The following is a 26,001-nucleotide window of genomic DNA, read 5'->3' on the forward strand; positions in this document are numbered from 1 at the left end:
CACAGCATGAATAGTGGTCCTTGAAAGCTCCACACAGCATGACTGATTTTCTAAAACTACAATCTTGGAACGTTCAATCAAAATTATATGGTTGCACTTTAGGGTTGGTGGGCACAGCTGGCTCCAAAAAGTTTAGTTTATTCTCTTGTAAAGTAACACGCACTCTGAAAAGTGTTTATAATGCAGCTGAAGATGTTCCAATTCTAGTTGGAATTAATAAATATATAGGTGTATATTTGTTCCAAACTGAAATGTTGACTGAAATAAATATTTAGTTGTTTTTTGTTTCTTTTGTTTTAAATTTGTGTGTGTGTATTATATATAATATACAAAATACAGAATCCAGCGCACTCACTTATTAACTAAACAGTGATTTCAAATCTTAGCGATTGTAATAGTTTTATTTAAAAACACCTCACCTAGGCAAAAAATGATGGGGGTTTAGTTACATTATACAGGGAGTGCAGAATTATTAGGCAAGTTGTATTTTTGAGGATTAATTTTATTATTGAACAACAACCATGTTCTCAATGAACCCAAAAAACTCTTTAATATCAAAGCTGAATATTTTTGGAAGTAGTTTTTAGTTTGTTTTTAGTTATAGCTATTTTAGGGGGATAACTGTGTGTGCAGGTGACTATTACTGTGCATAATTATTAGGCAACTTAACAAAAAACAAATATATACCCATTTCAATTATTTCTTTTTACCAGTGAAACCAATATAACATCTCAACATTCACAAATATACATTTCTGACATTCAAAAACATAACAAAAACAAATCAGTGACCAATATAGCCACCTTTCTTTGCAAGGACACTCAGAAGCCTGCCATCCATGGATTATGTCAGTGTTTTGATCTGTTCACCATCAACATTGCGTGCAGCAGCAACCACAGCCTCCCAGACACTGTTCAGAGAGGTGTACTGTTTTCCCTCCTTGTAAATCTCACATTTGATGATGGACCACAGGTTCTCAATGGGGTTCAGATCAGGTGAACAAGGAGGCCATGTCATTAGATTTTCTTCTTTTATACCCTTTCTTGACAGCCACGCTGTGGAGTACTTGGACGCGTGTGATGGAGCATTGTCCTGCATGAAAATCATGTTTTTCTTGAAGGATGCAGACTTCTTCCTGTACCACTGCTTGAAGAAGGTGTCTTCCAGAAACTGGGAGTTGAGCTTGACTCCATCCTCAACCCGAAAAGGCCCCACAAGCTCATCTTTGATGATACCAGCCCAAACCAGTACTCCACCTCCACCTTGCTGGCGTCTGAGTCGGACTGGAGCTCTCTGCCCTTTACCAATTCATCCATCTGGCCCATCAAGACTCACTCTCATTTCATCAGTCCATAAAACCTTAGAAATATCAGTCTTGAGATATTTCTTGGCCCAGTCTTGACGTTTCAGCTTGTGTGTCTTGTTCAGTGGTGGTCGTCTTTCAGCCTTTCTTACCTTGGCCATGTCTCTGAGTATTGCACACCTTGTGCTTTCGGGCACTCCAGTGATGTTGCAGCTCTGAAATATGGCCAAACTGGTGGCAAGTGGCATCTTGGCAGCTGCACGCTTGACTTTTCTCAGTTCATGGGCAGTTATTTTGCGCCTTGGTTTCTCCACACGCTTCTTGCGACCCTGTTGACTATTTTGAATGAAACGCTTGGTTGTTCGATGATCACGCTTCAGAAGCTTTGCAATTTTAAGAGTGCTGCATCCCTCTGCAAGATATCTCACTATTTTTGACTTTTCTGAGCCTGTCAAGTCCTTCTTTTGACCCATTTTGCCAAAGGAAAGGAAGTTGCCTAATAATTATGCACACCTGATATAGGGTGTTGATGTCATTAGACCACACCCCTTCTCATTACAGAGATGCACATCACCTAATATGCTTAATTGGTAGTAGGCTTTCGAGCCTATACAGCTTGGAGTAAGACAACATGCATAAAGAGGATGATGTGGTCAAAATACTAATTTGCCTAATAATTCTGCACACAGTGTATGATCATACATTGCATAAGCCTGCCAACTACGTCAAAGTACCCCATATTCAGCAGGTCCTATCCTAATAGCAGCCTAATGCTTGCTCTAATGAGACTAATCCACTTACTTGGGAAATACTTCCTTACTGGGACTCTCTGCAAGTCAAAGCTAAATATGGTCCTGGAATGAGGCACCTGTAACAGGGAGGGTTGCAAAACCGAGGAGCTGGCCTGGGACTGATCATATAATGTAACTAACAATGTATGATCATATAATGTAACTAAACCCCCATCATTTTTTGCCTAGGTGAGGTGTTTTTAAATAAAACTATTACAAACTGTGAGATTTTAAATCACTGTTTAGTTAATAAGCGAGTGCGCTGGATTCTGTATTTTGTATATTTTGGCCCCAGCAGCACCCTATAATGTATGCATGTTTAGGTGAGTGCAGCCCTCTCGGTTTCTTTTATATATATATATATGCACATTTTTATTTATTTTCATTTAACTGTAATTTATGGGCATTATGCTCAAATGCAGACATTTGTTTTACATTCTGTTTCCATTTCTAGTAAAATGTGAGTAATGCCATCAGGGTTCATACAAATACCTAGGTTAATTAGCCTTGTTTATTTATGTTTTTGTCACACCCACAGTATGTAAGAAAAAAAATTTTTAGTCACAAAAAGTGTTTGATAGTTAAAGGGACACTATAGTCACCTGAATAACTTCAGCTTAATGAGGTTGTTCAGGTGAGAACTATAGCTCCCTGCAGCCTTTCTTATGTAAACACTGTATTTTCTGAGAAAATACAGTGTTTACATTGAAAGCTAGGAACACCTCCAGTTGCAGTCACTCAGAGTGAACCATAATATGCCTCCATTCACTCAAATCTGCTGTGCACGAGCATCCTGTGATTCAGTATCTCCTTCCACTGCATGCAGACACTGAACTTTCCTCATAGAGATTCATTGATTCAATTCATCTCTATGAGAAGATGCTGATTGGCCAGGGCTGTGTTTGAATCATGCTGGCTCTGCCCCTGATCTGCTTCCTTGTCAGTCTCAGCCAATCCTATGGGGAAGGGAGAGGGGGACCTGCAGTGCCAGGAAAATGGATTGTTTTCCTGGCACTGGAGTTTCCCTTTAATATTGCACCTCAGTTAAAGGGTTACAACAGCCACAAGGGCCATGTAGGTAAAGTCTATAATGTGCAGTGTTTCTGCTTGAAAAACAGAGAATTTGAAAACTCTTGGAACAGACAGAAGCTTAGAGAAACTCAATAGCTTCCCTTCGGTAAATCCCTGCTCGTCTCAACATAGTATTTGCTCACTTGTGCAATCAAAGAGTGAACCTATTCCATTCCATTTCTGACTGATCCCACCCACAATGGCAGTCCAGAACCAAAATGTCAAGTTGCTTGCAAGTGTTTAGATTTCTGTAAAATCTAAAACAAACAGCCCTATCCCCCCACCTCTCAGTCAGTTCAGTCAAACAGAGATACGAGGCTGTGCTCTGCATGTCTCTTATCAGAAACACCCTCTTCTGGGTGTCTGTCAATCTTTAATTCAGTCGAAAGGATAGGTAGGAAGGAAGGATAGGCTTGGTGTGAAAGCAGCACCAGTAGGAGCAGGAGAGAGAAACATAATAATGTATTGCAGCACCTGTGGACAGGTTCTGAGAATGGAGAAAGAGCATAGATACTTTTTATTTACATTCTATAAAGAAAACAATAAAGTGTTGGGGACTTTTAACCTGTTATAGGAAGGTCAGTGCTACGCACACAGGGATATGCAGGAGAGGTGTATCTTGCAGCATGCTTGTTGCTACTCTAAAGTATTTAATTTTCCTTTCTACACAGTGCTATCAGCTCACACTTACAGACCTGTGGATGCTCCGTGGTGATGGGTAGCAGCGCTGAGAAAATTAACAAGGTAAAGAATCTGAAAAGGATTGTATTTCGTTTTAGCCATGGGCTTTTGCTTTTTAGTTAAATGTATTCTGAAATATTAGATTATGATATCACTGATTTATAAATGTGCTTATTTTACATATATATAAATGTGTTAAGATTCAATCAGATATCAAATGCATGTTAAAAATTATTTTAAAGTTTTTTTTTTTCCATCTGGGAATCTAATCTAAGAATATTAGATGTGAGAAATCAGAAATAAGGCTGAAGATCACATACATTTTTTATACTTTCTCAGTAATCTCTTTGCTTAGTCACCGCAACAAGAATATCTAATTCCTCATGATATACTGTTTGCAGATGAGGTTTGACTAGATAGTATTCTGGATGAGCACTTGTTAAAGGGATACTATAAACACCAAAGCAACTTTAGCTTAATGAAGCAGTTTTGCCCCTCAGCCTCAATTCTCAGCTATTCAAGCGTCATATCCTTTTTGTTTCTGTTTTTGCAGCCCTAACTACACCTCACCTATCTGTGACTCGCACAGTCATAATGAAAAAATCTATTAATCAGATGTGACAGCAGAGTGTGTTTAGTTTTAGAATTTTTATCTCTGCCCAGTTAACTGAACTTTAATTACACACCAGAGGCTCCTGCAGAAGCTTGCAGGCTGTTGACAGAGCTGGTAAGACGAAATTCTAAATAAAACAGAATGTGAATAACGGATGCTTAAACTTTAGATCTCTCTTTACAGGAAATGTGTAGGTCAGCCGAGGTTAAACATAACGTTAGGTTAAGTCCCTTCTGTATGTTAAATGTCAATAAGTGCCGAGTAGAATTAACATTCGGTCTCAGAGTCATGAATACACCCATACTTATATACAGCCTCTTGTAGCAAGAATTTGCTACTGTAGCTGTTCATTCAATATGTTAACAGTCAACAGTAGCTGTAATTATTCCTGTCAAGTGATTTTTAAGTCCTCATATTGAGGTTTACCCAGCCGGAGAAAGATGAGGTTAGACAGTAACAATCATAAATTGATGGTAGTTGTTAATATCAAATTTTATCTAGATCATAATTTTCAAGTTTCCCAGTGAAAAACTAATAACAATAATAAGGCTTCACATTAGTAATCAATGTATGTAACTTGAAACCGTTTTAAAAACGAGAGAAAAGTCAAAAGGACCCCCATGATATATTGGTGAGGGGGTGATTTTTCATTTGACTGTAGTCACATTCTAAATTTTATTTAAAGCCATATTTACAGATGGAATAATGAAAATGATTATAAATGGATAGCATGATAAGTGCTAAAGTTGATAAACCTCAATTTTAGTCAATATAATCCACTGTGTAGATGGTAACCAATGTAGAAATTAAATAAGTTTAAGGTGATGTTATAAACCATAACCACTGTGTGTAAATGTATATTTTTCATTGGCTAGAAGATTTTGTTATTATTGCTTGTTTTAGATTTTATTGATAAAGCATCTTCTGAGAGATATTTAGTAATGTAATCTCTAGTCATATTGAACACCATAACTCTATATGTGCATGTTGTTCAAAAGTATATATATCTGGGATTAGCCTTATAAGATAATTACCTCGGTTACCTTGCTATCTCTTATTGGTGGGTTTGGATGCACACGTCATTTTCCAAAAAAGTGTTATGAAGGGGAAAGAGTATTTGTGTGTTGCCCAGTGCCATGGGCTATAGCCACAGCAAGTGGCCATACCTCTTGTTTCGAGTAGCTCATTGGACATCTATTTATGAGTAAATAAATTGAGTAAAGTTAAATTCCTTGTTGAGTCCTTTAGGGTATATTGTTTTAAATTGATAAATCCAACGTGATTCAGCCTTAAGTATTGATAAATTTATATCTCCTTTCCGATGGTTTTGAATTATCTGTTGGATCACTTGGAATTTAAGTATACTGGGTTTAGATGCATGGTTTTGTCTTACATGTCTTGCCACTGGGGTGTCAACATGTAAATTAGTGATGGAATTGATATGTTGTAACACTCTGCGACGTAGTTGTTGGTAGGTTTTACCAATATATTGTAAACCGCACTCATGTTATGAGGTAGATAACATTTGTAGAGCTGCAGTTGACAAAGGCATTGATAGTAATCTCCTTTGATGTTCTCTTGTTCAAAAATGTTTTGGTTGGTAGAATAAAGTCACAGGCTTTACAATGACCACACTTGAAGAGACCTTTTGTGGCTTGAAGCCATGTGGGTGCTGTTTGTGCCGGTTTCAAGTGGCTATGGGTTAGATGACCCGCCAGGTTTCTTGCTCTTCTATAGGTCATTGATGGTTGGCTTTTAATAGTGTTTTTAAGGCATGAATCATATTATAAAACTGTCCAGTTGTTATTAAAAACCCGTTGTGCCAAGTCCCAGAGATTGTCATACATGCCTATAAATCTAGTTATGCCTGGGGCTGTGGAAGTGTTTCTGGGTGGTCTGTGTAAACTTTCAGACCTATTAATGGCTTTGGTTTGCAGCCCTAACTACACCTCCCCTATCTGTGACTCGCACAGTCATCATGAAAAAATATATTAATCAGATGTGACAGCAGTGTGTGTTTAGTTTTAGAATTTTTATCTCCTGCCCAGTTATCTGAACTTTAATTACACACCATAGGCACCTGCAGAACTGGTAATCCGAAATTCTAAATAAAACAGAATGTGCAATAAAGGATGTTTAGACTTTACAGGAAATGTGTAGGTCATATGCAGGGGAAGTGTGGCAATAGCTGCATAAACAAAGTGATTTAACTCCTAAAATGGCAGAGAGTTGAGCATTTAGACACAGGGGACATGACCTACCGTATATATCATAACCACTCTATTAAAGTGGGGTCTTTTCATAATTTGCAAAAAGGAAAATACGTAAATGCTTTGATACTATGTACTTATGTACAACCTACTTTGTGTGATGATATTATGATATCTTTTTATTTTGTTGGAATTTCAATGAAATTTAAACACAAGTAATTTAAAAGTGGAGTGAGGCATCCTTAAAAAAAGACCTGTCACAAAAATGTTAGTTTTCTCACAAGCTGGGCATGGTATGTAATTTAACCTCTGTTCAAATATGGCACTGTTAAGGGAAGGCCCATACACAGTCGTACAGCATTTCTCTGTAAATGCATGAATACACCCAACGAATAATGGGGCGCCAGAGTTCTGCTTTAAAGTAATACTACTGCAAAATAATTGAAGAATTCTCATGCCGGAGTTATTTTTGATCAAAATGAAAAACAAAATATTTTTTGCAGGGATACGCAGGCAGATAATTCAAGGTATGTTAAGTTCTAAAACCATCTTCCCCTTTGGTTTGTTGGAGAGTGGTGCACTTAAAACAAAAAAAAACGTAATTTATGTACCGTGCAAAGCAATCAAGTTGGATGGGGGTTGATGAATCCCCCATACTAGAGTCAACATTTATCATGCCCACTCATGCAACAAGATGGGAGTTGTAGTGCATAATACCCTCTTAAGAAAGCCAGAAAAATTGAATGGGAAAAAAAAAGAAAACCTTGAATATGAAAGCTGTTCATAGTATATAGAGTACCATACACTGCAGGTATCCTGTTAATTCAGCTGATATATGTGCAACACTCTTCATTCAATGTCTACAGAAGATGAAGTGTCAGTAAACAGGAACTCTATAACACTTCCGCTGCCTGCAGTGAAGCACCTATTATGCTTAGTATTTGTTTAACCCCTTAAGGACCAAACTTCTGGAATAAAAGGGAATCATGACATGTCACACATGTCATGTGTCCTTAAGGGGTTAAACAATTTTTATTAAGATTTTTATGAGGATAGATGTCATTTAAGACAAAAATAAGATTTGTAATAACAGAACATGGACTGATATTACCATAATATACAGGTACTGGAAAATATGAGGATAAGGTTACTGCAGTATCAAAAAGAAAATACCAGTATACACTATGCTGCAAGCACCTCACATTGTTGCTCAGGCAGTGTAGTGAATATCGGTAAAACAAAAGAATGAGGACTGCAACAAGTTGCAATGCAGCATGTCTTAGGAAGAGTGTTGCAGTCTGCTTTGACAGAGAAAGATAACATCTAACACCCCAGTCCTAGTGACTTACATTGTCATCATGTATTGGTCCACAGCAAATAGATGGCAGAAGTTGTCTAACACTTCCTTATCTGTATATTAGCCCCACCCTGAAATAAAAATATAACTTTGTTGCCAATAAAAGGTTTATTGAATGAGATCAGACCCCATAGACCAGAATGATGAGCTATTTGGTATAATCTCTTTCTGGTAAAGTTCCTAAATATATAAATTAATACAGTTCAACAAAAACTGTTGCCAGTTATAAAGGACTTTTGGAAGAACATTCCACTGTTGTGTTCCCCACCACATCCTGTCTCAATTAGTCAACAGAGATCTCATTGCATTGCCTATTTTTCATACAACATTGTGTTCTGCCACACAAAGATGCCAAAACATTTTTGAAATGTCTAGTGTTTTGTTTTTTATTTTTTGTCAGACTCATGGGCTGAGGAACCCCAAAAAATCTGGGGGGAATAGCATTTTTACTCGCCGGGTATATTCTTATTCCGTAAACTAGGAGTTGTTTATCCCATTGTATAGCGCTACGGAATTTGCAGTCGCTATATAAATGATTAAATAATAACATTAAAGGGTCACTAAAGGGAAGGGGTTTTACTTACCCGGATACAGCGCCGGGATCCTCCTGATTAGAACCACCCCTACCCTTCCCATGAATATTAGAACCACCCCTACCCCTTCCATGCACAAAAGAACCCCACCTACCCCTTCCACGCATATTAACCCCCTACCCCTTCCATGCATATTAGTACCCCCCTAACCCCTTCCATGCATATTAGTACCCCCCTAACCCCTTCCATGCATATTAGAACCCACCCTACCCCTTCCATTTATATTAGTACTCCCCTAACCCCTTCCAATAATTTTTCTACCTCCCCCTCCTCCCATCCATATTAGTAGCCCCCCTAAACCCTTCCAATTATTTTTCGACCTACCCCTCTCCCCCTATCCTTATTAGTAGTCCCCCTAACCCTTTCCAATTATTTTTCTGCCATGTTAACTAACGCCAGTGCTGGAGTGCCGTGTTTACATTAAAAGGCCTGCAGGGACAGGCTATAGACACCAGAACCACTGCATTAAGCTGCAGTGGTTCTGGGGACTATAGTGTTTCTTTAATGTGAGGTAAATTAGAGATTAGTGCCACGAATAATATGCTGATGGGCTCTAGCTGCAGTCTGGCTCCACTGGTCTGGTGTAGAACAGGCTCTCTGGAGGCTGTTTGTAACTGTGGTCACAAAAATCAATGTTCTGGGAGAACGGGAAGTAGCTCCATTTTTTGGGTGCCCTTTACACAGCTCCAGGTCTGGGTCCCAGGGTCCACCTTCATGTTCCACCAATGAGTTTGTTCACAGGGGATGGAGTGTGTAGGGGATGTCCTGATATGTGTGTAAGGAATGCATTGTGTGAATCTGTGTTTGTATGTGTAAGGGCTGCAAGGTGTGTTTCTGTGTATGTACGGGATGCAGTGTGTGCGTCTGTAAGGGGTGCATTGAGTGTGTGTAAGGAATGCATTGTGTGTCTCTGTGTGTGTAAGGGTTGCATGATTGTGTGATTGTGTGTGTGTGATGGATGTCAATCTCTTTCCCTCCCTTGTCACTCTCTTTCTCCCTCTCCCTCCCTCCCTCCCTTGTCACTCTCTTTCTCCCCCTCCCTCCCTTGTCACTTTCTTTCTCCCCCTCCCTCCCTCCCTCCCTTGTCACTTTGTTTCTCCCCCTCCCTCCCTTGTCACTTTCTTTCTCCCCCTCCCTCCCTCCCTTGTCACTTTCTTTCTCCCCCTCCCTCCCTCCCTTGTCACTTTCTTTCTCCCCCTCCCTCCCTCCCTTGTCACTTTCTTTCTCCCCCTCCCTCCCTCCCTTGTCACTTTCTTTCTCCCCCTCCCTCCCTCCCTTGTCACTCTCTTTCTCCCCTCCCTCCCTCCCTTGTCACTCTCTTTCTCCCCCTGCCTCCCTCCCTTGTCACTCTTTCTCCCCCTCCCTCCCTCCCTCCCTTGTCACTCTTTCTCCCCCTCCCTTGTCACTTTCTTTCTCCCCCTCCCTCCCTTGTCACTCTCTTTCTCCCCCTCCGTCTCCCCCTGTAACTCTTTCTCACCCTCCCTTGTCACTCTCTTTCTCCCCGTCCCTCCCTTGTCACTCTCTTTCTCCCCCTCCCTTGTCACTCTCTTTCTTCCCCTCCCTCCCTTGTCACTCTCTTTCTCCCCCTCCGTCCCCCCCTGTAACTCTCTTCTCCCCCTCCCTTGTCACTCCCTTTCTCCCCGTCCCTCCCTTGTCACTCTCTTTCTCCCCCTCCCTCCCTTGTCACTCTCTTTCTCCCCCTCCCTCCCTTGTCACTCTCTTTCTTCCCCTCCCTCCCTTGTCACTCTTTCTCCCCCTCCCTCCCTCCATTGTCACTCTCTTTCTCCCCCTCCCCCCTCCCTTGTCACTCTCTTTCTCCCCCTCCCTTGTCACTCTCTTTCTCCCCCTCCCTCCCTTGTCACTCTTTCTCCCCCTCCCTCCCTTGTCACTCTCTTTCTCCCCCTCCCTCCCTCCATTGTCACTCTCTTTCTCCCCCTCCCCCCTCCCTTGTCACTCTCTTTCTCCCCCTCCCTTGTCACTCTCTTTCTCCCCCTCCCTTGTCACTCTCTTTCTCCCCCTCCCTTCCTTGTCACTCTCTTTCTCCCCCTCCCTCCCTTGTCACTCTCTTTCTCCCCCTCCCTCCCTTGTCACTCTCTTTCTCCCCCTCCCTCCCTCCCTTGTCACTCTCTTTCTCCCCCTCCCTCCCTCCCTTGTCACTCTCTTTCTCCCTCCCTTGTGTGTGTGTGCGCGCGCACGGGGTGCATTGAGTGTGTGTAAGGAATGCATTGTGTGTTTCTGTGTGTGTAAGGGTTGCATGATTGTGTGTGTGTGTGTGTGTGTGTGATGGATGTCAATCTCTCTCCCTCCCTTGTCACTCTCTTTCTCCCCCTCCCTCCCTCCCTTGTCACTCTTTCCCTCCCTCCCTCCCTCCCTTGTCACGCTTTCTCCCCCTCCCTCCCTTGTCACTCTCTTTCTCCCCCTCCGTCCCCCCTGTCACTCTCTTTCTCCCCCTCCCTCCCTTGTCACTCTTTCTCCCTCTCCCTCCCTTGTCACTCTCTTTCTCCCCCTCCCTTGTCACTCTCTTTCTCCCCCCCCTCCCTTGTCACTCTCTTTCTCCCCCTCCCTCCCTTGTCACTCTCTTTCTCCCCCTCCCCACTCTCTTTCTCCCCCTCCCTCCCTTGTCACTCTCTTTCTCCCCCCCTCCCTTGTCACTCTCTTTCTCCCTCCCTCCCTCCCTTGTCACTCTCTTTCTCCCCCTCCGTCCCTCCCTCCCTTGTCACTCTATTTTCCCCCCTCCGTCCCTCCCTCCTTGTCACTCTCTTTCTCCCCCTCCCTTGTCACTCTCTTTCTCCCCCCCCTCCCTCCCTTGTCACTCTCTTTCTCCCCCTCCCTCCCTTGTCACTCTTTCTCCCCCTCCCCACTCTCTTTCTCCCCCTCCCTCCCTTGTCACTCTCTTTCTCCCCCCCTCCCTTGTCACTCTCTTTCTCCCCCTCCCTCCCTCCCTTGTCACTCTCTTTCTCCCCCTTTCTCCCTCCCTCCCTTGTCACTCTATTTTTCCCCCTCCGTCCCTCCCTCGTCACTCTCTTTCTCCCCCTCCGTCCCCCCCCTTGTCACTCTCTTTCTCCCCCTCCGTCCCCCCCTTGTCACTCTCTTTCTCCCCCTCCGTCCCCCCTTGTCACTCTCTTTTTCCCCCTCCCTCCCTTGTCACTCTTTTTTTTTCTCCCCCCCCTTCCCTCCCTCCCTCCCTCCCTCCCTACTCTCTTCCTCCCCCCTCCCCTACCCCTGTTGTAGCGTGGCCGAGCCCTGTATGGTCCGCGGGTACAGGGAGCTTTTGTTTTCTGTACCCGGCCGGACTAAAAGGAAGTACCCGTCCGGACTAAAAGGAAGTGCACACTCAGACACTCAGACAGATGCTCCCTGTACCCGCGGACCATACAGGGCTCGGCCACGCTACAGTGAGGGAGTGACAGGAGGGAGCGCTGAGCGCTTACCTCCTGTCAGCCCCTCTCCTCATGCTGCGCCCGGGTGGTGCGCCCTCATGGACACACCAGCCCGGGCAAAGCAGCAGCCGCCTGAGGCTCTCTACAGAGCGCTCGGGCGGCAGCAGCATGAGGGGGGCCGGCGGAGCTGGGGGGGGGGGGGGATTTCCCCATAACCTGTCCCCCCCGCATGATTTGCTGGGGGGATGCATCCCCCCCCCCCCGGTTCCTACGCCCATGGTCGGACTCCTCCGTTGAACTGAATAGTACAGAGTGAATCTAGTTATTGCCATTTGAGTTAAACTTGACATAATTGACAAGTTTGATAAACTGATCTGCTTTATTTGAAAACGACGATCCAAGTGCTCGTCTGTGTTGCTGGTTTTTGTTTGAGTTTTACTTTTTTTTTTTTGTAGCTTCCTAAAATATGAAAACTTCACCATCAAAAAAATCTATTAACCTTCCTATGGCTTCACACAAAATTCTATGCATGTTCAATGAACCGGCAGTGTAATAGACTTTACTGCAGTATGGTATGATTGTGTGTACTTATTGATCACAGAAAAATGTTCCACTGTAACTAGTCCTTGTAACTCCCATGCATGCAGTCCCTTTGATTTTTTGCTTTAAATTGTTCAGTGATTCCAGGTCTGCCCTCTTAATGGTTTGTTTCCCAGAACTCATTGTTGTCTTTAGAATCACACCACGAGAAAAATGTTTACTTTTTTTATTACAATTTTTTTGCTTTTGTGCACATATAGTTCAAATTGGAAAGCATAAAACTTGTATTCCCATGTATTAAAAATAAATAAATGGTATAGTTAAAGGAACACTGTGGCGTCCAAATAATCTCATTGAAGTGACCTGGGTGCAATTCCCCTGTATGTATAATACTGCAATGTAAAATATTGCAGTTTATGAGAAACTGCAGTGATTACATTGCAGAGTAAACGCCACCTCTAGTGGCTGACTTCCTGGTTTTACTGTTAAATGATGTTGGACATCCTCACACTTTGCATGAGGATGTGTAACATCTTCAAATTCCTCATAGAAAAGCATTGATTGAATAGGGGAGCTTTAATGTGTGCGTGACAAGCGCTGCTCATACACATTTGGTAGGGACAGGGGCACTATAGCGTTAGGAATGCAAGTTTGTACTCCTAGTGCTATAGAGTTCCTTTTAGAATAAATAACAAGACTTGTCCAAAATATACAATGACCTGGTCCCTGCCATAGAAACATAGAATGTGACGGCAGATAAGAACCATTCGGCCCATCTAGTCTGCCCAATATTTCTAAATACTTTTAATTAGTCCCTGGCCTTATCTTAAGTCTAGGTTAGGCTTATGCCTATCCCATGCATGCTTAAACTTCCTCACTGTGTTAACCTCTACCATTTCAGCTGGAAGGCTATTCCATGCATCCACTACCCTCTCAGTAAAGTAATACTTCCTGATATTATCATTAAACCTTTCCCCCTTAATTTAAGACTATGTCCTCTTGTTGTGGTAGTTTTTCTTCTTTTAAATATAGTCTCCTCCTTTACTGTGTTGATTTCCTTCATGTATTTAAATGTTTCTATCATTTCCCCCCCTGTCTCATCTTTCCTCCATGCTACACATGTTAATATTCTTTAACCTTCCCTGGTAAGTTTTATCCTGCAATCCATGAACCAGCTTAGTAGCCCTTCTCTGAAATCTTTCTTGAGCAGACATAGGCAACCTTTGGCATTCCAGATGTTTTGGACTACACCTCCCATGATGCTTTGTCAGCATTATGGGTGTAAGAGCATTATGGGGGATGTAGTGCACAACATCTGGAGTGCCGAAGGTGGCCTATTCATGTTCTAGAGTATCAATATCCTTTGGAAGATACGGTCTCCAGTACTGCATACAATACTCCAAGTGAGGTCTCACCAGTGTTCTGTACAATGGCATGAGCACTTCTCTCTTTCTACTGCTAATACCTCTCCCTATACAACCAAGCACTCTGCTAGCATTTCCAGCTGCTCTATTACATTGTCTTCCTACCTTTAAGTCATCTGAAATAATTACTCCTAAATCCCTTTCCTCAGATGTTGAGGTTAGTAGTGTATCAAATATTCTATACTCTGCCCTTGGGTTTTTACGTCCAAGGTGCATTATCTTGCTCGTATCCACATTAAATGTCAGTTGCTACAACTCTGACCATTTTCTAGTTTATATATTTGGGAGTCCAGGCCAACTCTTTGGTTTTGCACCCCTCCCTTTCACAGGTGCCTCATCCCAGGTCCCTATTTAGCCTTGACTTGCAGAGAGTCCAAGAAGGACGTATTTCCCAAGTAAGTGGATTAATCTCATAAGAGCAAGCATTAGGATTTGAAGATCACCTGATTATACCTCCTCTACTTTCAACATTGTACATTTTGCCAACTTGTCCATAACACAATCTTTAGTGGGCTTTTGTAATATTGCTGTTGTCTTCAGTCCATGTTGCTTCATGTTTCTTCTTTCTCACTCACAATCTTGTTCAGCTGTTTTACTTTGTAGTTTCTTCTCCATGTCTTTAAGAAGTGCATTTAACTTCTGATCTTGACATTTATCTTTTCATCCTCTTACATATTTGATCCTATCCCTAAGTATGTCCGAAATTGGCCTTTTGTTTTGATATGATCCAAGACCCTCCATTATAACATTCACTTCTCATCCAAAGTAAAAGTTTGATCATTAGAATTTTTGTTTAATACATTTATTACATGTATTCTAACCTTGTTCTGTAATGCATACATATGAGTAATTACCGCTTTAGACTATCTCATTACATAGCTTATTTTTCCTCTTTAGAGGAGCCATCTGTAAGTCCTATGATCAGAAGCATCACATATTCGACCAAAAACTGTGCAGCTAACATGCATTTACAAATATGGACATCATGCATATCTCAAAAATTAACTCTGGGACTGTTTTAGACGTTCAAATTGTGCATGGGCCTAGCGAATATGTGGTATTTCTGACAATATAATTCTAAATATTAATGCCCCTGGAGCAAGGATAAGGCAAGTAATGCAAACCAAGAAAAGAAAGATGCTAAAGGGTCTCAAACTAGAGCAAGTTGTGAGACCCCGTGCATCCCCTGGATATCGGTATAGCCAACTGGAAAATTAAGATATAACTGATGATTGGCTCAATGGCCCAAAACAGAAAAGGTGAGGCTAAAGTAAATACTACAATTAAACAAAGTATATACAAAAAACCTAATCCCTACTATGTGGCAAAACTGGAGGGAACACATGCACTGTAGTCAAAGTGCAGAGGTATATATAGGATACAAGAAATCCAAAAAATAAAAATTCCTTTAATGAAAACTACTAAATGAAAGTATCCATACCCCTAGTAACCCCAAAGCCATACAGTCCTCTATTGCATATAAAGGAATGGGACCTAAACATATCCACCAACCTAAAAATCGATGGTATAATATAGGTCCCTAACCTACTAAATGATGACCTAAAAATCGATGGTATTATATAGGTCCCTAACCCCCCTTCAGGTGTACAGGAGTCCTATAGAGAGACTCTCTATAGGACTCCTGTACACCTGAAGGGGGGTTAGGGACCTATATTATACCATCGATTTTTAGGTTGGTGGATATGTTTAGGTCCCATTCCTTTATGTTATGTTCCAGGGGATGCACGGGGTCATCCCATTCCAGGGGATGCACGGGGTCTCACAACTTGCTCTAGTTTGAGACCCTTTAGCATCTTTCTTTTCTTGGTTTGCATCGACTTAGTTTAGGGGTTAAGCCCCTGGAGACCCCTGGAGTCTCCTTGCGGTACACAGGTTAGCGTGGCCAGACTGTGACTGTCCCGGTTGGGTCCAGTTACTCAGTCTGTTCCTTGCTACCTGTTTCTTGTCTTTTTTAAGGCAAGTAATGCACAAAAAACAAACTGACTTATATATCTTAATTTCACAATAATACACAACTTGGTTATATGACATGAAATATTTTCTTTTCAGTCACAGTAAAAATAAATAAATAAAATGTAAAAAAGTTAATTCCCTTTAATACTACCACATATCTCCAGAACTACGTACCACCAGCGCTCTCAAATTATCACTGTCTTTTGAAGGAACACTCCACACGCTTTATGTTTGCCCTTTTGAGCCCCTTTTCATTATCAATGCATTTATTTTTTTCTAAATTCCCAACAGTGAAGATTTCAATAGAAATTGGCACGTTTATAAAATTGCGTGGTTACATCTTCTGCCTGTCATGCAGACCAGTGTTAATTTTGTCGACTAACAATTTTAGTAAGATTTTAGTAGACTAACATTTTTTTAGATTTAGTCGACTAAAACTAAACCAATTCAGATGACTAAAATACCACTAAAACTTAAATTACGTTTTAGTTAAAAGACTATGACTACAACTAAATTGAAATTTGCTGCCAAAATAAACACTAATGCAGACAACCGGTCCTGTTACTTCCTGGTTTAGTTTGCTCAGTGGAGCTAAACTCAAGAGACAGCATTTGCTCAGAGCACCTGCCTTGCAAAGACTTCTCATTCAGCTGCATTTGGAAGTCTGGAATTAGACAGCAACAGAATATCTGTGCTGAGTAAAGGGGGAAGGCTCGCATTTTCTGCAGACAGCTGCTATTTTTAGATCTACCCCCAATAAAAATAATGCATCAATAAATGCAGGCTTGTTTTCTTTAGGCTTTATCTAATAAAATATTTGTCGAAAAATTCCATTGGAGTATACCCCCTTAAGGACACATGACATGTGTGACATGTCATGATTCCCTTTTATTCCAGAAGTTTGGTCCTTAAGGGGTTAAAGTGTCATGAACTATGTGTCATGGTTTGAACTATAACAACAGTTCTCCTATCTTCACTTGAGACTCAAGTCCTCTAACTATGCTTCTCTGTATTTGGATTTGACATGACTTCCATATTTTTTACATATTTTATTTTTTAATATTATTCGCTGTATTTTGCACTGCGGAAGTTGATTTTATATATAATATATACACACTACATATTAGAGTTGTTGTTTTTCCCTTCAAGGGAAATTGTCTCCTTTCCTTGGATAGTTCAGGGGTGGGTGACTTCATGAATTACCTTTTAATGTATAGATATTGGTAAAACATTTTATCTTTTTATCTATTCACCTGCAGATGGTGAGGACACTGTGCCTTTTCCTGTCTACGACAGAACGAAAATGCTCCAGACTATGCAGATCAGAATCTTCTTTCAAGTACGAGTCTGGATTGTTTGTACAAGGGCTGCTAAAGGTAGATGGGTATATAGATAAATATTATTAACTGGTCTGCTATATTTCTATTTGTACAAGTTAATACTTAAACTGTTTTCCATTTGCATCTGACTTTTGTAACCTAGAATCTTTATATTTCAGAGGAGACTTTAATATTATATTAGTTTATTAAGCACGGTTGTTTATTTTATTTTTAGTTATTTTTTAAAATAAATTGAATAAAACAAAAATAAAATTGAAGATTATGCTAGCTTTAGTGTACTAATAATCTTAATTTTAATAATGACAGGAGGCGAGTATTTTGCATATCTCTCTTTACTAACTCCATACAGCAGTAAAGAAACACATTGAAAAAAGAGCCAATCACAGGTGAGTGGGATGTACACAAGGCAATGTGACCTTATCATTTCCTCTTTCATAAAGCGACAACAAGCAGAAGTAAATATATGGTAAACAATAAAACGAATAATAACTCCAAGTTCCCATGTGCGAAGGAGCAAACTTCCAAAGAATTCTATTCGAACAACGAAAAAGAGTTCAGGATTGAGACAAATCTGAAGGATAAAATCTCCAATAGTTTCACGTGAACTGCCAATTATCTTCAAAGACGAATCATACTGAAAAGAGAATGTGTGACAGGTTTAGACATGGTCACGAACATGTAACTCCAATTAAAGTACCACCTAACATCCCATTGGAGAATATAGTAACTATAATCTGATAACTGAGTAATTGTAATGAGAACTCTAATGAGGATTCCATATTAATGGAAGTACGAACATATCATATAAGCACCAATGTGAGAGGCAAACCTACCTTAGCACCTGATATCTGCAAAGCAAACGAATAGAAAGGGTGGGCAGCGAAGCAGGGGGGGGAAATACTCGCCTCAGGGGGGGGAAATACTCATCATTATTAGTACACTAAAGCTAGCATAATCTTCAATTTTACCACATGACAGGAGGCTTTGTATTTTGCATTTTTAACGCTGAGAAGAGTATAGAACTAAATAAGAGTCCTACGGTGTGCCGAGACACCCAGTATTCGGCGTTGTGGGGAGGTCTTCCCCGTTGAGCGCCCACGTATACACCATCTAATGGGAAATTTTACAAGACCAAGTCTGACCGTTTGTCAGCAGGATGTTTAGTCCCATAGAGTGAAAGGAGAATGACCTCCACAACTCATAAGCTGGAGATGTATGACATTGGGTAGTTGGTATCCTAGAGGATCCTAGTCCCTTGGGCATCCTCAGGTAGTGATACGGGCTGCAGTTCCGTCTCCATCGTCACATAAGGGATCAAGGTGCAGGACCGAACCAGACATGCTGGGAATGTCCAGATGTAGGGGTAGGGTCGTCACATCCCTGGGTTCCCAGATTCCCAAGAGGTCCCCAGCAGCCTGCGATCGTCCGCTGACCTGCCAAGAAACCGCTCGAGAATTACTGTAGACCTTGTAAGCATGAGAAGCATAAGTCCTCCGGGGAGGTCAGGTCGGACTGAGCGCGATCACCATTGTGCCTCGACTTATACTGTGACGAGTGGTAATATCCAAATCAGTCGGCCCCTATGAGATGTGTCTCCCCCGGGAGACAGGTTGATCTTCTGTGAAGAAGACGGGGATCGAAGGAGCCTACATGTTCTCTGATAAACGTGAGTTGGTCCATCCCGGTGGATGTGAAACCTGACCGCCTAATCTGTGGTTACCTGCAGTAGGGTGCAGCCGATCTAGTACTTCTTTATCAATCCATGTATTGTGAAGTATAGGACCAAGAAGTCTAGGTATACAACGTACAGGGTCACGGTGGTGCCGCGGAGAGTTGTACGAATATTCCCAAGTTGTGGAATAGTTTACGAATCCTCTGAGCGAATAGTCTTCTACAAGAGGTTCCAGCTGGTTCTCGGATGAACGTGGGTGTTGACGAGTTTTCAGTTCCCTGGAGTGATCTGAATGAGGTTCTCCCAGAAGAGAGTTTCTCGTCTTCCCCGCCTGTATTCATTACTTCTTTCGGTAGTTTATCAGGGCCCACCAGGCTCCAAGCTACTGGATCGGGAAGGAGAGGATGTCCCCTGAAAACTGGGTAAGGTGGTCGAGCGGGAAGCAACAAGACCATCCTGACGTGTCTTTAGGTCCTAAAGGCAAGTCGGTTGACTACGCGAAAGTGGTCTTTCCCAGGATTGAGTGCCTTTCACCTAGATGTGGTGAAATCCCCTGTGGATGTAGTAGGAGGTATATTGATGGTATTTGTGTGTACCGTGTTCTCTGTCCGCTGTCTGGAGCACCATTGGTTGACTCTTGCTCTATATGGGTAATAGAGCTAGCGGTAGCAGATCTCGGGTCAGATGTCCCGAAGTGGTCGACGACTGGCTTTGTTGCCAACCGGTTCTAAAGAATCCCTTGTAAAGGTAATCGCATAACACCTCCTTCCTAGGGGTTTGGGCCCTTATGAAAGCCGTGGGACCATTGTGTGTCTAATAAGTTCCCTTCGGAACTTTGTGCCTGGGGTTCCGACTATCTTGGCGCCCAGTACCGCCAACCATCCATCAGTGCGGAGGAGTGCTGCTATGGGCATCCTATGGGAGAGGCCAACACTGGGGTTTCCTGCGAGGAGCAGAAACAGTTTTTTTAGTCCATATACCCAAGTTGTATGCCCGTTCCTGGACGATGTTTGGCGGCGTCCAGCATTGCCCATGGTAAGGTCGTGAATCCTGAAAGACCTCCTCCATTGGTCACTATAGTCGTCTGAGCCGTTCTGACCGGCATGGAAGGGCATGGGTTTGTCCGACAGCGGATATGGACATTAAGCAAGAGGCTGCAAAGCCACGAGTGCATAACGTTGTCAAGTAGGTTTATCGTAGTAAGGGATACCCCTGTGTAAGGCACAAACCAGTATTCAGGCACAGGATGCAGGGCAAACAGATCAGTCTACCATGACATTATTCCGAATCATGGCCAAATAAAACAGACTGGGGCTCACCCAGTACATAGAGGTTGCCATAGCATTGCCTCCGCTCAGCAGCACCGTGCAGCGCACGTAGTGTATGAAGCCTTAAGTGCTGGCCATCGCCCTGATAGAGAGTGTCAGTCACCTCTTCCATTATTAAATTCACCTCAAGGGGAATATATATCATTAAGTAGGCGGGTCGGAACTCCTGTTCAGCGGTTGTAACCGCATGCCTCTGTTCATGTCTCACCCCAAGAGCATTGGGTCTGAACCTGGAAGTGCTGGTCCCAGATCCGAAGTTCGGATTTTCAATCCTCTAGCTCGCTCTTGAGAGGGGTAGGAGTAGAAGCAGCAGTGCAGTAGGGGGCTCACCCTAGTTGCACAGGGTATGAACCCATCAGGGCTGGCCATCAGTGTCCTACAGCTCTGTCAATAATTAATGCACCGCCATGGGGGATATTCTGCGCTGAAGCTTGCGACTTTGTCCCCTTTTTTCCGAATAGATTGGCTTCTACCTAGTCCGAAATCACCTCAGGTGCGCGAGGAATGTACCCGTCCAGCGTGGGTCGCGGCAAAATAAAACAGACTGGATTGTGTGCAATGCACCATGCAGACCCCAGCAGGGTGTAGTAGTGTGCAATTTACTGTGTGCAATTTATTGTCTCAAAGTACCAAAACAACCCCAGCAGGGTGTGTGATATGGGGTACCACAGCAGGGTATCTGTTGTAGTGTAAATAATGCCAGTGGACCCCAGCAGGGTCTGTATAAATGACAGTAAGGTGTAATAACCCCGGCAGGGTATTCTGTATCTGTCACTTAGTGTTGTCAAATTGTCCCAGCAGGGCAAACCACAATATTGGGATTTGTATAGTTGGGCCTCACTCAGGATCACAGAGGTGGCCACAGGGCGACCTCCAAAAAGCAGGTAATAGGGGGCAGAACCCCAGGCAGGCACAGGGTAATAAGCCCTTTAGTGCCTAATATGGCAGTAATGAGACAAAAGTGACTGACCTCTGAGGGATAATAGGATATAACACTAGCTCTAAGCTCCGTCGTGTTCTGACAGGTAGTCTTAAGTGATAGGGGTCATCCCTTTGAGCATCCAATACCAGACATAGAGTCTTGCTGTAGATTCCTGAACCCTGATCCAGGTGATATCCCTTCAAATCTCCCATCACTGATATGTATTTATACAGTACCATCTTGATACTCCGTGTCCAAGGGTGCTATCCCTTTAAGGAATTGAAGGGTGATATCCCTTTAAGGATTTGGTATCCCTTTTAAGTAGTTCCAGAGTGGTATCCTTTTAAGGAGTTCCCTCTAAGGGTCCAAGAATGGTATCTTTAAGGAATTTGAGGGTGCTTTCCCTTTAAGGATTTTTTTATTTTTTTAGGGGCGGGGGGGGGGTTATCCCTTAAAGGTTCAAGTACCTGAAACCACTATACATGAGTTTGACTCAAATCTGTAAATAATAGGCCAGTTAGAATACTTACCTTTGCCTGGATTCGAACTTGGGACCCTGGGGTCCAACGTCTGTGTTAGAGAAACGTGAGCCACGAGAGCAGCAAGGCTAACTGACAGCCCAGGTATATGTTACTTTCGAGCGCCGAAATCGTGGTGGGGGAGAGTAGCAAAACGGCTGCCCATAATCTCGCGAGACGCAAGATTAAAGATGGCCGCCAAGGTCCCTGGGGTCTCGGTAGACGCGTGATCAAAGATGGCCGCAGCGTCATGCTCGGTCGCCCCACAGACTGCCCTGCACCAAGGTAGTGGATGTTGGAAAGTATCCAGCACATTACCGGGTGCACGGTATGGGGCAGCCTGAGAGAGCGAGGGCAGTGAGTCCGCCCGTCCCCCTGAGGGTTGTAGGAGGAAGGGGTCGAACGGATAGGCCGGAAGAAGGGGTTAATGCCCGGGAGCCAGTGGGAGCCGACGGGAACCGCAGGAGGGAAGGGGTTAAGCCCCAGCCAGCCAGAATCCCCATGAGACCCTGGGGGAAGGAGGAAAGCGGGGAAAGAGGGTCCCCAGATGCTCCAGGTATCAAAGGCTAGGAAAATCGCCAGAAAAGTCATGATACATATGGTATAAAGTACATCTACCATAACTATACATAAAACCCATTAAGTCAATAAAAAAATTTACACCTAACACCTATTAAATCCATGTCATTAAATACATATGACATCTTTTAAATACATATAAAGTACATATAATACTTATCAAAACAAAGGATGAAATGCCTATAAAACTAATAAATTGCAAGTGATATTAATCACAACTAAAGGTTATGAAATAAGGATAACATTAAATCTACATAATATCTATGAAATAACATAGAAAAAACACAGCTGCACATAGTACAGAAGCACAGCAAGAACATACAGCAAAGTATATACAAATATAATACAGAAACAACCTCAAAGAGTCACTGTAAACATAAAGTAATGGAGGAGAGTAATACTCTGACCTGTCTGCTTGATGGAGCAGTAAAGAAAGAGGAAATAAGGTCACATTGTCTTGTGTACATCCTGCTCTCCTGTGATTGGTTCTTTTTTCTATGTGTTTCTTTACTGCTGTATTGAGTTAGTAAAAAGAGAGATGCAAAATACAAAGCCTCCTGTCATGTGGTAAAATTACATTTACAAATCCATAACACCATATATAGTTATATCCTGAAACATTGTTTCTGTTCCTCTTCTTCCAGTGCAGCATGTGCCCTGACATTGACAGGACTAAACTTGATTGTGAGGCTACTAACTAAATTTTAAAAAAAAGATTAACGCACGTCATAGGTGATTTTGTTTTCGTTTCAATTCTTTATTCAGTTTTGATTAAAGGACCACTATAGTGCCAGGAAAACATACTTGTTTTCCTGGCACTATAGTGCCCTGAGGGTGCCACCACCCTCAGGGTCCCCCTCCCGCCCGGCTCTGGAAAGGGGAAAAGGGGTAAAACTTACCTTTTTCCAGCGCTGGGCGGGGAGCTCTCTGCCTCCGATCCTCCTCCGTTCCGCCCCGTCGGCTGAATGCGCACGCGCGACAAGAGCTGCGCGCGCATTCAGCCGGTCGCATAGGAAAGCATTATCAATGCTTTCCTATGGACGCTTGCGTGCTCTCACTGTGATTTCACTGTGATTGGGGGAAGGCTTAACCCATTTATAAACATAGCAGTTTCTCTGAAACTGCAATGTTTATTAAAAAAATGGGTTAACCCTAGCTGGACCTGGCACCCAGACCACTTCATTAAGCTGAAGTGGTCTGGGTGCCTAGAGTGGTCCTTTAAAGTGATGATGCTTTTTTAAATAAGTGCAGAGTACCTTGATAATATATTGAATGAGAGGTTATTTCTAAAAAAAATAAAATAAAAAAACATGTAGCATCTGAACTTTAACTAATGAATTAATTTAGAACACATGTTGATGTTGACAGACCGCATCCACTCTGATCTTTTGTCGGCCTGTACACAACAATAACTGACACAGACCAGAGTAATTTTTAGTTTGTCCACAGGCAGATTTCTGAAGATATTCTTCCCTTAATATAGAATCTGACCAAAGAAGTTTTGCTTTGTCACAGGATTCTACTGGAAGCTTTGTGTTACCATTCCGACAAGTAATGTGTGCACCCTACCCTGCCACTCACATAGATGTAGATGTAAACACAGTAAAGCAGATGCCCCCATGCCATGAACACATTTACAACCAGCGAAGGTATATGAGGTCAGAGCTGGCTGCTTTGTGGAAGACAACTTCAGATGAGGACATGGCAACCAATTCCATTATACATACAGATGAAAACTTCAAACTTAACCTGTAAGTAGAGACCAGTCCAGCTTAGTAATAGTTGTGACATTGTCCACAATCTTCCTAGCCCACATTTTGTAATATTTTTTTTAAATAATGTTTATGTAATATCTTCATGTAGTTGTAGACTGATCCAGAAATATGAGACGGAAAAATGTGTGTTGGCAAAAAGCTAAGTGGCAAAATAAGGAAAATTTGACTCAACTTGAATACGTTTTAGTACATTTTCTTTCTTTCTTTTTTTTTTTTTATTCTGGAGAATTACAGTGGACTCAAAATATAGATTACACTACAAAACTAAGGATCAAATCTTGCCTGTACAATATATTTACTACAAGCATGTCAAACTCAAAGGCTAACACGGGCCAAATAAACAAGGTTTAAGTTGATGTGGGCCGCAAAAAAAACAAAACTTCAGTTTTTATAGAAACATAGGTTTATATATAAAAAGTTGCGTAACTGACACTGGATGTCCTCACGCTCGTAGAGATGTGTATTTACATATAACCAATGTTTCAGTCCAACTACCTTGACATATTAAGAAAAGTTTGGGACTACATCCCTCTTTTTTCTCATGTACCCCTTGTGGTTTATTGTTCTTTCCTTTTTTTAACTTGTTCATGTGACCTGTAACATGTACTCGATTGTTATTGATTGATACTCAATAGTTTAAAAGTGGCGGACGGAGAACACATCTGTGTTGCTACACAAGAACCGACCTCAGCAAAGGGCAGAAAACAAACCCACGAATGTTGGCTTCTGCGTAAGCCCCGACATTGAAAGAGCACCTTCTAACTATCTCCTGTTAATGTTGGTTTCTGCGTAAACCGAACCAATGTATAATTGATGTGTTTTGATGTCTGTCACAACATAAATAAAGAATTTTAAAAAAAAGTTTGGGACTGAAATGGAGAATGTATGCTGTTGCCCCCTCCTTCCCCTAAATTAATACATTGCCCTCCCACAAATTTAACACACTCCCAGCACTCTAATACACTGCCCCCTACCACCACTCTAATATACTCTCCCTTCCCAAAATTAATACATTGCACTCCCCCAATTTAACACACTGCCTCCCCTTCCCACCACCCTAATACACTGCCCCTTTCTCCCCCAATTTAATATAATACCTTCCCCAAATAATATACTGCCCCTTTCCCCCATATTAATACAGTGCTCCCTCATCCACATTAATATACTGCCCCCTCCCTCCCCTAAATTAATACACTGCCTCCCCAATTTAAAACAGTACATAGGATGGTCCCCCAAGTCCCTATCCCCCTACCTTAAGATGAGTCGTCCTCCAGTTGCAGCTCTTCTCTGCTCAAGCAGGCCAGACGCTCCTTTGGCACTGCGATCACGAAGGAAGGAGGAGTGGCTGGCCTGCTCTGCAGACAGACAGCCACTCTGCTCTCTTGCAGCCATGGGAGGGAAGACCAGAATCAGACAGAAAATATATTTAGTGACTAAAAAGAAGTATATATACACACACTACTGTAAAAGTGAATTAGTACACACTAGTGAAAAATTCTCAAGTGGTACGTGATAAACTAGGTGTTACCCAGGTGTATCTCACAAACACCTTAATACATATGGGAACAAGGAAAAAGTGGGAAAACACCCAGTATATAATAAATTGAATACAACCTGGGAAGATGGACCAGGATAAATGAAATAAATTATGTATGTAGATCTGTAACGGTAATGAACATTACATAGCGTAATACAGTTACAGTTAAGTAAAAATATGTGTTATATAGGAATCGCACTCACAAACATAGGTGTAAAAGAGCTTCTCACCCCACCAGGGGTTAAAATGATAAGGAAAGCTATTGGATTCCAATCCTCATTGATTCCTTTAATAAGTGAAGGAAAGAGAGCCATACATGGTGAAGTATAGTTAAAACTTAGAAAAATTTATTTAGATTGCACTTACAAGCAGGTAGACCATATGGGCATGTAT

At 42.2% G+C, this 26,001-nt stretch overlaps 1 protein-coding gene across 1 annotated transcript in view; it reads left to right on the forward strand.

Annotated features, from left to right (window-relative positions):
• The window catches only part of C9orf72 (C9orf72-SMCR8 complex subunit), a 44,699-nt gene that overhangs the window by 12,262 nt on the left and 6,436 nt on the right, over window positions 1–26,001 (forward strand). The window contains exons 5-7 of the mRNA XM_063457229.1: window positions 3,837–3,909; window positions 17,197–17,313; window positions 23,812–24,047. Of these exons, the coding sequence (XP_063313299.1) occupies window positions 3,837–3,909; window positions 17,197–17,313; window positions 23,812–24,047 (426 nt within the window). The remainder of the gene's footprint in view (window positions 1–3,836; window positions 3,910–17,196; window positions 17,314–23,811; window positions 24,048–26,001) is intronic.

This window comes from Pelobates fuscus, chromosome 5, assembly GCF_036172605.1.
Source record: "Pelobates fuscus isolate aPelFus1 chromosome 5, aPelFus1.pri, whole genome shotgun sequence".
In the NCBI taxonomy this organism is placed as follows: Eukaryota; Metazoa; Chordata; class Amphibia; order Anura; family Pelobatidae; genus Pelobates; species Pelobates fuscus.